At 33.2% G+C, this 15,247-nt stretch overlaps 5 protein-coding genes across 5 annotated transcripts; 4 read left to right on the plus strand and 1 right to left on the minus strand.

The window, feature by feature from the left end:
* The first annotated feature begins 395 nt into the window (after positions 1-395).
* BX664DRAFT_296744 (G-protein gamma subunit) lies at positions 396-1,052 on the plus strand. Its single transcript, XM_051542219.1, has 2 exons — positions 396-526; positions 625-1,052. Exons 1-2 carry the CDS (start codon positions 405-407, stop codon positions 740-742), a joined length of 240 nt encoding a protein of 79 aa, XP_051400036.1. The 5' UTR covers positions 396-404; the 3' UTR covers positions 743-1,052.
* A 603-nt stretch (positions 1,053-1,655) lies between these two features.
* Positions 1,656-3,064, plus strand: BX664DRAFT_332395 (ribose-phosphate pyrophosphokinase 3). Its single transcript, XM_051545316.1, has 3 exons — positions 1,656-2,296; positions 2,356-2,730; positions 2,817-3,064. The coding sequence occupies exons 1-3, from the start codon at positions 1,761-1,763 to the stop codon at positions 2,866-2,868; spliced, it is 963 nt and encodes a 320-aa protein (XP_051400037.1). The 5' UTR covers positions 1,656-1,760; the 3' UTR covers positions 2,869-3,064.
* A 1,320-nt stretch (positions 3,065-4,384) lies between these two features.
* Positions 4,385-6,942, minus strand: BX664DRAFT_358771 (uncharacterized protein). Its single transcript, XM_051548055.1, has 11 exons — positions 6,888-6,942; positions 6,641-6,818; positions 6,500-6,578; positions 6,188-6,421; positions 5,970-6,115; positions 5,745-5,915; positions 5,564-5,677; positions 5,384-5,494; positions 5,013-5,296; positions 4,809-4,948; positions 4,385-4,734 (listed from the first exon to the last, which is right to left on the minus strand). Exons 1-11 carry the CDS (start codon positions 6,907-6,909, stop codon positions 4,531-4,533), a joined length of 1,683 nt encoding a protein of 560 aa, XP_051400038.1. The 5' UTR covers positions 6,910-6,942; the 3' UTR covers positions 4,385-4,530.
* A 190-nt stretch (positions 6,943-7,132) lies between these two features.
* Positions 7,133-11,051, plus strand: BX664DRAFT_358772 (uncharacterized protein; the record flags this gene model as incomplete). Its single annotated transcript, XM_051548056.1, has 9 exons — positions 7,133-7,152; positions 7,450-7,567; positions 7,895-8,095; positions 9,210-9,238; positions 9,328-9,370; positions 9,678-9,737; positions 10,428-10,514; positions 10,629-10,764; positions 11,020-11,051. The coding sequence occupies 9 exons, from the start codon at positions 7,133-7,135 to the stop codon at positions 11,049-11,051; spliced, it is 726 nt and encodes a 241-aa protein (XP_051400039.1).
* Positions 11,052-11,688: 637 nt separating this feature from the next.
* On the plus strand, positions 11,689-14,976 carry BX664DRAFT_296753 (PGAP1-like protein-domain-containing protein). Its single transcript, XM_051542220.1, has 6 exons — positions 11,689-11,935; positions 12,025-12,163; positions 12,267-12,887; positions 12,974-14,382; positions 14,456-14,682; positions 14,767-14,976. Exons 1-6 carry the CDS (start codon positions 11,720-11,722, stop codon positions 14,891-14,893), a joined length of 2,739 nt encoding a protein of 912 aa, XP_051400040.1. The 5' UTR covers positions 11,689-11,719; the 3' UTR covers positions 14,894-14,976.
* The last annotated feature ends 271 nt before the right edge of the window (positions 14,977-15,247 follow it).

Here is a 15,247-nt window from a genome sequence, read left to right on the forward strand (position 1 = left end):
ATTGGAAAATAATGACACCAAAATAAGTATGCCACCACCAGCATATCGTCATCATCCAACTCCACCACCTCATTATCCATCATCACCTCTACCTGCTTTTTCCATAAAATCAGATGATTCTTGGACTTTGATGATGAAACAACCATTTTATAAAAGATGGTTTTATCTTTTAAAAAGTTGGCATTTAGTATTTCAACAAGGAAGATGGGTTTGTATTGGCGTATTTTGTTTTATTTTAATGACCATCATCTTAACTACTATCCTTCTTTCTATAAAGATATAATAAAAATAAAAATCTCACACAACTATTATGCAACCGGAGTTTTGATATATTTGTAGTTTTACTTATTTTCCTTTTTTTTTTTCTCTTTCTTTTTTTTTCTTTTTTCCTATAACAAAATAAGATGAGTAATTATAAAAGATTACAGATAAGTGAATCCAAGTTAAATCATATACTTGAATACAATAAAAAATTAGCGGAACAATTAGAAATGCCATGTATATCTGTCAGTGAAGCATCTGAAAGGTAAAAAAAAAAAAAAAAAAAAAAAAAAGAAAGAAAGAAAGAATTCATGTGATTGGTTGATATAGAATAACATTTTTTTTTTATTTAATTTGAATAAGTATGATTCGGTATTGTAATTCTACCAAAGATCCATTTTTACCATCAATATGGGGTAAATTAGATAGTGAAGATGATCCTTTTGCGCCAGTATCAAAAGGATGTTGTAATATCATTTAAATCATCATATGGGAATTCCGTCTGTGTCCGAATAGAAACCCATTATTTGAAAGCTTGAAAATAAAGTTGATCATTTCAACTTCCGGCTAGTGTTCACTTTCCCAACAAAAAAAGCGGATAGCTCACCTATTTTAGTCATTCTTCCACTCCCCATCTACTAAAATTTCCTTCCGAATCACACTTAAAAACTTCTAATATATGTAAATCAAACCAATGATAAATCTTTTTTTTTATTTTTATATACTTTATAGTAATAATGATGATCACATGTATTCATTCCGAACCACGGCAACTATTTTTTTTTTTTTTTTACCATAATGACTCAACAAAAAAAAAAAAAAATCTGTCAGATCACCCCACACTTTATCTATTTCCATATAAAAACTCATTTTTTTCTTTTCTTTTGTCTTTTCTTTTTATCATATTATAATACCTTTTTTTTTTTTTTTTTTTTTTTACAAATCATGATTGCTTTAACCACTACTTCAAAATGGATGATGATTCGTCCTATGACTTTGACTGCTACAAGATCTACTTTATTCCTTCAACGTTTCTCTACTATTCAAGAAGAAGAAAAAATGGAACAATACAATCATCAAGAAGATTATCATCATCATCAACAAGTTGCTCCTTTGACCAATCCTACTATCTATACTGCTAATCAAGATATTCTTTCTTTTGATCAAGTGGTTACTCCCTTTAGTCCTACTGTCAATGCTGTATTTGATGAATAATTAATTATATACAACATTTCTTTTAAGATACCATATTTTTCCTTTGTACATACATAATAAATTCTTTCACCTTTTTTATCCTAAACTGGAAGAGAGTGGCGGGATTTTCAAACACCGTTTTTGACTGGGAGGGTCCCCGCAAGAAAAAACTAAACAAAAAATTTTTTCTAATTTTTTTCTTTTTCTTTTTCTTTTTTCTTTTTCCCCTTTCATACCCAAACTATAAGTTTAATTTCTTTTTTTGTACCATATCCACCAAGGAGAAAAAAAAATAAAAAGAAAACATGTCTGACAATGCCATCAAGATCTTCACTGGCAACTCCCATCCGGAATTGGCCAAGTTGGTTGCTAAGCGTATGGGTATCGATCTTGCTAAAGCTGTGGTGACCAAATATTCAAATCAAGAAACTTCAGTGACCATTGGTGAATCCGTTCGTGATGAAGATGTGTTTATTATTCAATCTGGTTGTGGTGAAATCAATGATAACTTGATGGAACTTTTGATCATGATCAATGCTTGTAAAACCGCCTCTGCTCGTCGTATTACTGCCGTTATTCCATGCTTCCCCTATGCTCGTCAAGATAAAAAGGACAAGAGTCGTGCTCCCATCACTGCCAAACTCACTGCCAATATGATCACTGTTGCTGGTGCTGACCATGTTATCACCATGGATCTCCATGCTTCTCAAATTCAAGGTTTCTTCAATATCCCCGTCGACAATCTTTATTGTGAACCTCCCATGATCAAGTATATTCGTACTCAAATCGACAATTGGAAAAATGCTATTATTGTTTCTCCTGATGCTGGTGGTGCCAAACGGTAAATACACAATAGAAAAATAAAATAAATATTCATTTCTTTTTTTTTTTTTGTTTTAGTGCTACTGCCATTGCTGATCGACTCAATTTGGATTTTGCTTTGATTCACAAGGAACGTAAAAAGGCCAATGAAGTGTCCCGTATGGTGTTGGTAGGTGATGTACGTGGCAAGATTGCTATTTTGGTGGATGATATGGCTGATACCTGTGGTACTCTTGGTTTGGCTGCTAAAACTTTGGTCGAAAATGGTGCTGAAAAAGTCTATGCTATTGTTGCTCATGGCATTTTATCTGGAAAGGCCATTCAAGTTATCAATGATTCTGTCATTGAAAAGCTTGTCGTATCCAATACCATTCCTCATCACGATAAGATGGCCATCTGCCCCAAATTGGACGTCATTGATATCTCTCCTACCATTGCTGAAGCTATTCGAAGGTATGTATCATGAGTATATATATATGTGTGTGTGTGTTTTGTGTGTGTGTATGATCTAACTAACTTTTTTTTCTTCTTCTTATTAGAACACACAATGGTGAAAGTGTGTCTTATCTTTTTAGCAACATCATTGAATAAATAGATACTTTTTATACTCCCTCTGTTTTTTTTTTTTTTTTTACATCCTAGTCATCCATCATCAATATATATTTACCGAACTCATTTTACTATATTTATATTTATTCATCCATCATCATCCTTCATCATCATCCCTTTACTTTTTTACATTCATCCAATAAAATCAAAATAGAACAAGATGATTTTTTTATATACATATATATATTTACGACATTCCTCTTTTTTTTTTTTTTTTTTTTTTTTTTATCTTTGACAGTACAAAAGAAGAAATGAATGGCGATGCCTAATGTGAACGATCAACGTGTATCCCAAGAAAAGAAAAAATGGTTGACAACGTGGTGATTTCATAAATGAAAAGTGAATCCAAATTCGTTCTAATCTAATTCGGAAATTTCGTTAGGTGTTCCTTTTTAGTGTGAAGAGAACTAGAGATCGATGTTGTCTGTGTAGGGACATAACGAAGAGGCTTTACTGATCATCTTGTGCGTGCCTTTTTTTTTTCTAATGTAATTGATGTATTGCTGTATTGAAGACTATGAATGAAGAAAAAAAATAATAGCAAAGTCGATGAGAGCATATTGGAAGGGAAGAAGTATGAGGATCAGGGATGAATATATGGTGCTGTATTTGAAATGCATCAAAGTATATCCTGTTACAAAGTTGTCAGCCGTTGAATCATTTCTTTTTACTAGTCTTTATTGTTACATTTTATTGGATCAAGAGAGCAGTACTTATAAACAGTATTTTTTGTTATATTACAAAGGTCTGAAAAAAAAAAGAATCAGTATAATATGACTCTATGTTGATAGTATGATGGGATAATAGTTAGATGATAATAATAAAAGATATTCTAATAGAAAACCTATTATATATTCCTTAATATGTCTATCTACTATATGTTTACAGGAAAAGAGTAAAAAAAAAAAAAAAAAAGGAAAGAGAATAAGTATAGAGTAAGTATAGAATGTATAATATATAAAGAGTGATTTTATAATATATATTAGTAAAAGTAATGTATAATGGTAACTTAACAATGTTCTAAGAGTCATTGGTTAAAAAAGAAACAAAGCAAAAAAAAGCAAAAGGAAAAAGATAAAAAGAAGGAAGAGCACGCCAAATTTTTCTTTTGTCAGAGCTTTGGTCCAACTTTTTTCCATTGTCTCCAACAATTTTCTCTTTTTTTCAATCTCCCAGATTTTTTTTTTTTTTTTTTTTTGATCTAGACCAACTTTTTTTTTTTTTTGAGATTGGAACCTCCAGACCTTTTTTTTTTTTTTTTGATCCAACACATCCCACATTGAGACCGGACTTTAAACTTATACCATTTATGGAAACCCTTTATGAATTGAAAGCAAGTAGAATGATGAATAAAATAATAACAATAATAATAATAAGATGATGATGATAATTTGTATTGAAACTATTAATAAATGATAATAATAATAATGGTAATAATCATAATGGTAATAATAATAATGGTAATAATAATAATGGTAATAATAATAATGGTAATAATAATAATGGTAATAATAATAATGGTAATAATAATAATGGTAATAATAATAATGGTAATAATAATAATGATAATAATAATAATATAAAATGATATAAAGAAGCAATATATAAACAGATATGAAAAAATAAAAGAACTATATATAATAACTAGTCATCTTCGTCCAATGAATCGAGCGGTACATCCTTGATTCGACAATTTTTCGGTGTGAAGAAGATGGCTGGAAATGATGAGGTGTTTTTCTTGTTGTTGTGTTCTGATAATAGTGGCCTCACCATAGCATGGAAATTACGTTTGAATTGTTGTCTATCCAGGTGGCGCTTTACATCAGAAGTGACATCAGCCAAGAAGTTCTATTTCATTCAATAAAATTTTGTCGGTATATGAAGCAGTATGACACATTCGAATTTTTTTTTTTTTTTTTTACCTTGAACATAAACAAGGCCTTGATCGTATCCTTGAATTGATCCATTTGGTTTATGTTTGTGGGGAGAATAAGTTCAGACAGAAGACTAGGTATATACATGTTATTTTTGAACTCTAACTGGTATAGATAGCCGGTCGTGCCTATATATATATATTTAAAAGAGTCGAGTTAGATTCCTTTTTATATAATGTTGTGTGTCCTTACCTACAAAATCCATGGCCATAAGTTTGGTGATTTTTGAATCAGAGATAATTTGAAGCTTATTCAGGATGGTACAGTTGGTGCGCAATTTTTTACTCTGTTGTTTCAGAGCCATGTGCATAGTCTTCCTGTTCTTCCATTCACTCAAGGAGAGTTCAATAGTTGTGGGGCCATCAATTTTCAGAAGAAGATCAATTTTGCGTCCAAATGATGTAGTTGCATCGCATCCATATAATGTTTCATTGGGTTCCATCGCCAACTTCGTAGCGCTTGAGATCGTTTCCCCGCTATGTGAATATCATAAAAAGAATGGTATAAATTAGCCCAATGACATAAATTTTTAAATATATATCAAGTCATATAGTAATACTTACTCAACCATGTTTATATCCAGATCCTTGAGTATAATATGCAACAACTTGGCAAATTTCCAGTAAATCGTTAGTTCTGAGGCTTCATCCAGTTTGTCACCAAAAGTGTCCGTCCTAAAAAAAAAAAAAAAAAAGAGATCAGTAGTCGTAAAACATAGCATTTATTATCCAGGAGGGACTTACGCATCTTCAATCACACGCAATAGCTTGTAGCTATCACTGTCCATGTCACCACTTTGAATCAGTCGTATTTTTTCATGCTGTATTTTCAGCCGTAAATCTTTCAGATTTGTCGCACTAAAAAATGATAATAGTATCAAGTCAATATATATCCTGTTTCAATATATGATTCGAAATAACTTACTGATCGTCAAGTACTTCATCCAACAGGGTCGAGCTAGCTTGGTCCAGACTATTATCAACAATTGGGAGGTTTTTGCTTTGGAGTCGCTGAAGTTGCTGTCCTGATAATACTAGTTCGATTGCAGCATATATATCAGGATTCATAAGATTGATCACCTTTGACAATAATAACCTAGACAGAATGACAATGAGTGAGTTTTGATTCCAAAACCTTTTTTTTTCTTACTTTAAATTTTCTTGTTCCACTGGACATAAGCTCTGCTTGCACAATAGTTTGATAACATAATTCTTGATTCGATCATCAACGGTGTCACCATTGGTCTTCATTAATAGGATTTTCACATAATCATCTTCTACCAATTTTCCTTGAAACTATAAACAAATAAAAGCGTTAAGACATGACATGTTAATACATACCTTGTTCTTTTTTTTAAACCCCCTTACCTTCTTGACCCCAAATTTATACATGAAAGAGAATGTACTATCACCAAGAGTTCCACTTTCTTCGTCCAATTTAGGTTGTTCAGTTTGTTTGTCCTGTTCAGGTTGTTCGTTCAGTTCAGGTTGTTTGTTCAGTTCAGACGAAGTGAAAAGACTTGAAACACTTTTTGAGACCGACGGCGCTGCTGATACCAATAACTTCCCTGCTTCAATTTCATACGTATGCCGCGCACGTTCCTAAAATAAAAGAAGTAAGAGTAAATATACAATGAACATCTGCTTATAAAGGTATTCCAAATGCACTTCAATACTTACATATGAATTCATCTTTTCAACAATCAGGTTCCAAGTTAATTCATTCAGTTTTCGACGTTTCGTGGTACGCTTGGTAGACCTTCAAAAAAAAAAAAAGTGAACTTCAAATACAAGTGAGTAGTTTTTTCTTTTTCTGCTTACTTCTTTCCTTCATCGACGTCTGACATGACTTGATCAAATCGTTTAATCCATCTTCCATGAAGTGCTCGACAGGAGTCTGTTGGATCCTCTAGAGACCAAAGAGCAATAGAATCCAAGTGTTTACGCAAAAAACCTTCGAAAGTCGGCGCGTCGCTGTCTTCAATATACTTTTTCAGTTCTATAAATAGTATAACAACGCGTTAATCATTATCAATACCATAACTTCTATATATATATATATTTTTACCTTCGTAACCAGAGTAAAGCATTTCTAGAGAGGAGAGGAAAAAAATGAAAATGCAAAAACTTCGAATTTAAAACCTCGCAGAAAAGTAGCGTCCAAAATTGAGCGATGTGAGAAATAGCAAGTGTGACTGTGACTAACTACGGCTGACTATAGGAGCGGTTATTCAATACACGCGATAATTTCTTACGTTTTAAGCTTATCACCACTGGATACTTTCTTTCCGAATTAAAAATGGTAGGAACTATATGACTTACATTGTACTCGTGTAGACCACCATTAGTAGCGTATGTTGTATTCTTGTCTAGGTATATGACTTTTTAAGGTAATACAGAAATATTGTGTTAATGATTATCTTGACCGTTGACTGATACTTTCTTTTTTTTTTTTTTTTTTGGGGGGGGGAGTATTGCTCAAGATTAGGTTGTAACCATAGTGAAATGATGTAGATGTAGTGAAGGAACTATTGTGACCTGATCCAGCTCATAATAGTAGTCTGTTTGGCGTCCTAAGTGAAAGTGATAGGACCCGTGGTTGCTATATGACTTACATTGTACTCGTATAGACTATCATTAGTAGCGCATACTGCATTTACATCAGAACTTGTTTACGTTACGGCAAGGGAATCTGTCAGCCCTGATTCAGCGTTGGCAGTAGCCTGTTTGGCGCCCCGAGTGAAAGTGGTAGAACCTATATGACTTACATTGTACTCATATAGACTATCATTAGTAGCGTATGCTGTATTCTTGTCTTGGTATATGACTTTTTAGGGTAATACAGAAATATTGTGTTAATGATTATCTTGACCGTTGACTGATACTTTCTTTTTTTTTTTTTTTTCTGGGGGGAAGTATTACTCAAGATTAGGTTGTAACCATAGTGAAATGATGTAGATGTAGTGAAGGAACTATTGTGACCTGATCCAGCTCATAATAGTAGTCTGTTTGGCATCCTAAGTGAAAGTGATAGGACCCGTGGTTGCTATATGACTTTACATTGTACTCGTATAGACTATCATTAGTAGCGATACTACATTTACATCAGAACTTGTTTACGTTACGGCTGATGTGAAGCGTTATCTGGGTAAACAACAATTCAAGGGTGATTTCAATGCTATGGTGCGGCCACTATTATCAGAAGAAAATAACAACAAAAACGCCTCATCAACTCCAACCATCTTCTTTACACCGGAAAACTGTGGAATCAAGGAAGTACTGCTCGCTTATTGGACGAAGACGATTAGTTGATTGTATATACTTCTTTTATTTTTTATATCATTTTATATTTCTTTATATACTCTTCTTATTATCTAGCGTTTATTCAATAAAGAAACTATATTCATGTACATTCTTTTATTATCTGAGGTTTTTTTTCGGTTTTATTTTAGTTATGATGGCAGTATTAAGATTAGATACAGAATTTAGCATTACTACTGCCATTATTATATTAAAAAAAAAGGATGGAGCGTGACATGTGGGGTTTGAAACGCGTAAAAAATCACATCGTTAAGAGCACTTTTTTCTTCTTCTCTTTTCTTTCTTTTTCTTTTTCCAACCTTCAAACTAAGTTTACTAACACATATTACTCTTCAATTATTTAGGTCGTTCCTGTATTATACCTTCTCCTTTGGTGACCACCTCATTCACGGTCATCTCTTGTTGGAGGGCCTTATTGTTTTGTAAGTAATTAAATGAATTCATCAACCCATTACTTTACTCACACTTTTTTATCTTCATTTGTTTACAACGTCGAATGGGTGAGTAACAAAAAAAGAAAAGGTTATCTTCATTACCAACCTAATCTAATTCTGCTTAAATATATATATAGATCTTAAAAGAAAATTCTGTATGGCTCCCAATGATATCTATCACCGTAAGTTTATATCGCATAAATAATAAACTATGATAACAAGAATAGATGGTTACTGAAATCATTGTTATTTTTTTATTAGAATACCGAGTTAAGAGGAGTTTTCGAAAAATGGTGATATGATAGAAGATTTCTTCTTTTACTGGTGAAAACAAGAAACTTTGTATATAAGGATGATGGTGGTGATGGTGGATCCTAAAGAAAGGTAATATTATGCATGAAATTCATCATAAATCATCTTTTTTTTTAATACAACTGTTTCCTTCTATTTTTATACTAGATATGATCGATGTCATATGAAACTCTGATTGTAGCACCTCTTTGTCTTCTCAATGTTTTATGATTGGCTGATGGGGATAAACACGGCACATCCAAGGAGAAAGTAAAGGTAAGACAAAAAAAAAAGTAATGGGTTTACGTGCTTTATTGTATTCCTTCTTTACTCTTCCTTTATAGTTGCCGCAAGCAAAGAAAGCAAGAACGATGTAAGTACTCTATCTTGTTTTACCATATTATATATGAATAATCCACTCGGCCTCTCATTCCTTTTTTTTTTTTTTTTTTTTTTTTTTAGTTCTCGATGGCTTAATAGATACTTGAATCCGTTTGATATCTTGGTTAGCCTTTAGTTTTGAGTGCTGGCTTAACGTCAAGTCAACCTTGATATCTATGGTCTTCTTTTGAAGTTAGATTTTGATCAAGCCTGCTTTAACCGTAAATCATAAGCATCAAAGTTGACTTGAGGTTAAGGAACTCCCAAAGTAAGTTCAACTAAGATATCAAATACATTCAAGCAGTCTATGGATTATATCTATTCGAGGGGTGGAAGGTGATGTATAAAGAATATTATACAATGAATACAATATATGGTAGTTATTACTAAAAATCATTCTCTTTTTTTTTTTATAAATGTATTTATTCTAGAGTAGCTCTTTATGTTTGGTGACATCAGGTCGCATGGTTGACAAGGAATACAAAAGATCAGTAAGCAAAAAATAAATATTGTAGTTCTACCTCTTCGTGGGTAACGGCTAAATAAACTAGCATCATCCGTTAGTTTAGAAAACAATAGAATAGGTATATGGTGTACTTTATTTTATTCAAATGATGACTTTATACAATAAACCCTTGTTTTCAATATATTTGTCCCTCTTATTTTTTTTTCCTTTCTTGGTTGATTTATTTTATGATTGTATGTGGTGTGATGTGATGATATATGTGTATATATATTGATGTTGATGTTGAAGATGATCCCATCATGATGATTCCATGATGACTCAAATGATAAATCTATGCTACTGCTGCTGATGATGAAAAGGAGCTAAATCTGTGAGATTCCTTATGATTGGTTGATTTGATTTGCAGGATTTTTTTAAAGCAGGTTCTGATCAAGAAATACATAAAAGATTTTTCTTTTCTTTTCTTTTCTTTTCTTTTTTAATTAACTTTACTCTTCTATTATGGAAAATATCTCAAACGGAAAGTTGACTCAACTCGTCGTGCGACCTAGTACTGATATGATTAGTAGTCCAATACATCTATGAAGCAATTTCTTTGAAATGACTAGTCTTCCGGCTCAAAGTATACACCCTTTGAATATTCAAATATTACCTGATGATACTCATCCTGCTGTTCTCCAAAAGGCGTGACAATGTTTTCAAGATAATCCTAAAGGTCAAACTTATCTTTGATGGTTCTGCAAATCTATTTTCTCCAAAATCTCTCAATTTTAGTGATGATGATCTTTGCAGTTCTTTTGAAGTAAGTATTTTATCATATACCTATTATTCCCACTCCCAACGTTATTATCTTTTTTGATCACCCTTTTTTTTTTATTGGTTCATTTATATTGATCATTTTTGTTCTTGTTTATAGGTCAATTTTCAAGAAAAAAAAAACCGTTCCGATGATGATTTCAAACTAAATCTCAAGCTTGTAGGTGTGGTCAACATGTCTGAATCACAATTATTCTTGGGTGGAAAGTCTGGCATTATCAACAACTATTTAACTGGTATTAAAAAAAAATAATCATTTAGCTATATTCTATTTTTTTTTTTGTTCACTTTATCTTTCCCTCTTTTTTTCTTTCAGTTCCCACAGCTGCATCAATAACAAGGAAATACAAACAACCAGAGAAGTGATTTGCTGCTGATACCTTAATATGGGACTCACGCTTGAAGATCGTTTGCGATGCACCGCCAAGATTGGGTTTTTCCTCAGCTTCAACATTGTTTTTTTTTTTTTTTTTTACTGATGAAATCTTTAGATCCTCAAATTTGGGCAACAGCTAGAAGTTGACTATTTGTTACTCTCTTCCCAGCAAACATCTATGGAAGATTCTTATTTAAATCGTACAAAGTGGTTACAACCAAATTCAAAGATCCTGTCATCCGAAAGGAAAGTTGCCATCGCCTGTTGGTCTTCGAGGTATATTTCATCCGACTCGTTATCATGCCCTCTACGATGACAACAATTTCCTCTCGCGTGATGCATTACAAGATCTTATCTACGATTTGCTATAATCTGGTCGTGCTACTCGTGCTCTCTCCGAAGTTCAGCTGCTGTATCACGCTGAACAGGTGGTTGTTTGTGTCCATCTCTATTGGAAAAGCGAAGATTGGGGAAGTACCTTAAATGACTGAATACATGGATGATGATACTGTGGCCACTTTTGTTATTGTCAAGTCTGATCTGCAAAGGCTAATGTACTTATAACTGATAGCTTAGTTCTTTTTTTTTTGGTATTTACGTATATAATAAATATTTTCTATTTTTTTTTATTTTATTCAAATTACTTTTGTTATTTACATGTCAATGGTTCCTTTTTTTTTTCTGATCTACATCTCGTGATCATCCCATCATCACTCTGTAGTTGCGGAATTTCAAAACTAAATTCACACATTCAAAATAGGTGAGATCGCTCATTTTTTTTTTCTTTTCTGGTACCTTTCTTCATTATTTATTCCATGACACCAAGAACAATACTGTTGGCGTTGATCGTCATCAGTCTTCTTGGTTTTTACGTTATATTAGATTCATTTATTTACCACCAACGTGATCCACCTGGTTGTCAAATGTCATATTCTCGTCCCTCCTTTATTCCCCTGCAAGTACCACATGCAAGACTTACTGACAAGTATTCTTTATATTTATATCGTGAAGGTGGTATTGACTCTAACCAAGTAAGTTCTAAAAAAAAAAAAAAAAAACATTTGTTTTACTCTTTTATTCATTCCAATTAACGCGTGCTTTTATATGCTACTGATATAAGCTTCTTGGTGTTCCTACTCTCTTTATCCCTGGTCATGCTGGAAGTTACAAACAAGCTCGATCGATTGCTGCTGAATCTGCCTATTACTTGAAAAGTTTACCTCAAAGTGATCAAAAGCACGGACTAGATATGTTTACTGGTAATATACATTACATTATTATTACTTTCATTTGTATTATATACTCATCAGATTCACTTTTGATCCTTTTATCAATATATAATATGTACAAAAATATATCTAGTCGATTTGAACGAAGAATTCTCAGCACTCAGTGGCGGATTAATACATGATCAAGCAGAATATCTCAACGATGCGATTCAACAAATATTGACCTACTATCGACCAAAGGAATATCAAGGTCAGACTGTACCTGAATCTGTGATTATTGTAGGTCACAGTATGGGCGGCATTGTGGCTCGCGTGATGCAGCATCTTCCCAACTATATTAAAGGATCGATCAACACTATATTTACACTGGCAACACCTCATAGCATGCCACCTATCAATTTGGATCCTATTCTCGATGATATTTACCGTACGTTTCTGACAAAACCATTGAACAATACTGCGTTAATCTCTGTGGCAGGTGGTACTCAAGATAGCACTGTGAATTCTGATGCAACTATTCTCGATACTTCTTCTTATGGCTCTTTAACAGTGTTTACAACAGCTGTACCTAAAGCGTGGACTGGCTGTGATCATATGGCTATTCTTTGGTGTAATCAACTTGTGACAAAAGTGGCGGCTTCTTTGGTTGATATTATTGACGTGCAATCAGCTTCTCAAACTGTGCCTATGGAACAACGAATGGAAATATTTCGAAAATGGTTATCTCCTACGAACGTTGTGACTGTATCATCAGGTAAAACGATCAAGAATAACTAAAGAAGAAAAGGAAGAAAAAGCTTTGTTGGCTGTGTTTATTAATCTATTATTATTGATCATTAGCACCGACGTATTTACTTCCATCGACTGCAAGTACATCATACTTTGATCAATCAAAATGGAACCTGTTGAAACTAAAAGAAGAACGACAATATAGATTTACGCTGGATCAAACTGAAGGACGGTTTGGCTTACTTTCGAACATTCAAGATCCCTTGCATTTACACCTTGGATTATGCAAACGTGTCATGGATCACTTCATCTGCTCTAGAATTGAATCAGGTTTCCAATTACTACCCTCTAGAAAAGCAACAAATCAAGCTTTTGACAGCAATGCTTATTTGCGATTATTGGTGTTGGATCATGCATTATGGAAGGATTTCGATTTACTGGTGATGGATTACATGGATGACCATATTACAACGACAGAAACAACAACGGACGGCAATGATCTTTTTGTAGCAACTGGGATGTATGCAGAAACGACATGGAAGAAGGATGATAGGTCAAAAGACATCTCACTTTTCGATTTGACTATTGGTGGGGGTATTCAATGGACATTACATCATGATACGCTGGCATCTGTTTATCATTTCCCGGTTATCGATTCTTCACTCTTATCATTTAAACTACATGTTACGAAAAGTCAACAAGTCTCAAATACCTCAATGACTACATCATTCTATCATAAACCATTGATTCAGCAGTACTTCTACGGCGAATACAAGTTCCATATCATTGACAATGAAACACCTGCTGCACTCCACTTTCATCGATCACCATTATTCAACAATAATGAGACAGCATCAAATGGACTGGTATTGACTGTATGGACTATAGATGGCCAGGATCTTCAGCTTCGACTCATATTGGATTGGTATGGTACTATTGGGAAATGTGTTCTTCGACTAGGTCCAGTGTTACCTATGTATCTATTTGTGGTGGCGCTTTCTTATTTGACGTATATCCTCTCTTGGTGTTCTTCTTCTTCTTCTTCTTCAGATGATACTGGACGACATCGTTCCTATGATGTGGAAACAGGTCTGATGAATTGGATGACGAATAGATCAAGATACTCCTTAAGGAATCTTTGTGCCTTTGTGATGATTATAGAATGTTTACAACAAGCTTGGAAATCTGGTGGCAGTAATTTGGATGCAAGTTGGGTATTGGGTGGATCTTATTCCTTACCATTGTTTTTGTGGTGGCTTCCATTAGCCCTTGTTCTTTTGGCAACTGGACTTTTTCTATCTCTTTCTGTTGTTCTTTCTCTCGTTATCTTTATTCTACAGAAGATCGTCCCTTCCAAAGCACAACCATCAACCTTTTCTTCTTCCGTTGTCATCAGTTTCTCTCTATGGGTTGTATTATTTAGTTGTCTTGGTTGGTTACCTATCTCTGTGGTAATGGTGATAGCTTATATACGATGGTTATTCTTATGTATCAATACCTATGCATCAGCAAGAACTCATGTAAGTTGTTTTGTGTAATGGATTGGAGAATATGTATCACTTATTCCTTTTTTTTTTTTTTTTTTTTTTGCAGAATCAATATGAAGATTGGCTCAGATACAGATATCGCTTCTCGTTATTGATGCTATTGACAACATGGCTTCCTTATTACCTTCCCGGTACAATTATCTATATACGTGATATGATGGTAGGATGGCACTTTGCGGCGACCTCAACAACACTTCTTAATGATTTGACGACTATTTTTTCCCTGGTTATACTAGCTCTATTGGAATATTGTGAATGGGTCTGGCGAACAAGGTACGTCAATATAAATAAACAAAAACAGGAAAATCATTCGCTGATCATCACTTTCTTTCTTTCTTTCTATTTCTTTGAATTTAGGGCAAGCATATGGTTGATCCATTTGTCTCTTGATGTCATATTATTTTATATTTTATTTGGTGTTCAACATCCTTTTGCAATTCAACATACGATTAGATCATTTACTGATAGTATTTTATTACAGTAACCCTCATATACCAGCTGTACTCACCAATACCTTGTTTTTTTTTTTGAAATAAATACAGTGATTTTTTTTCTTTTCTTTTTTCGATATAGATGATGTACATCAAGTAGTTTTATGAACAGAAAGTTTTTACAGAATTAGACAAAATGATGATGATTTCTATCGTCAGGATTAATGCATCTTTTTTTTTTTCTTTTAGAATGTGATTCATATAACATTAAGTTAACGGTTAATGAGAATAAGATGACTATATAGCTCCCTAATGATGTCGATTAATAATTTAGATTGAAGATGATGATGAATGCAACACTATTTCCAAAAAAAGTGGATGCGGTGATTCAAACATCAGAAGAAAAA

Source organism: Halteromyces radiatus (assembly GCF_025201355.1).
Source record: "Halteromyces radiatus strain CBS 162.75 chromosome Unknown BX664scaffold_4, whole genome shotgun sequence".
Lineage (NCBI taxonomy): Eukaryota > Fungi > Mucoromycota > Mucoromycetes > Mucorales > Cunninghamellaceae > Halteromyces > Halteromyces radiatus.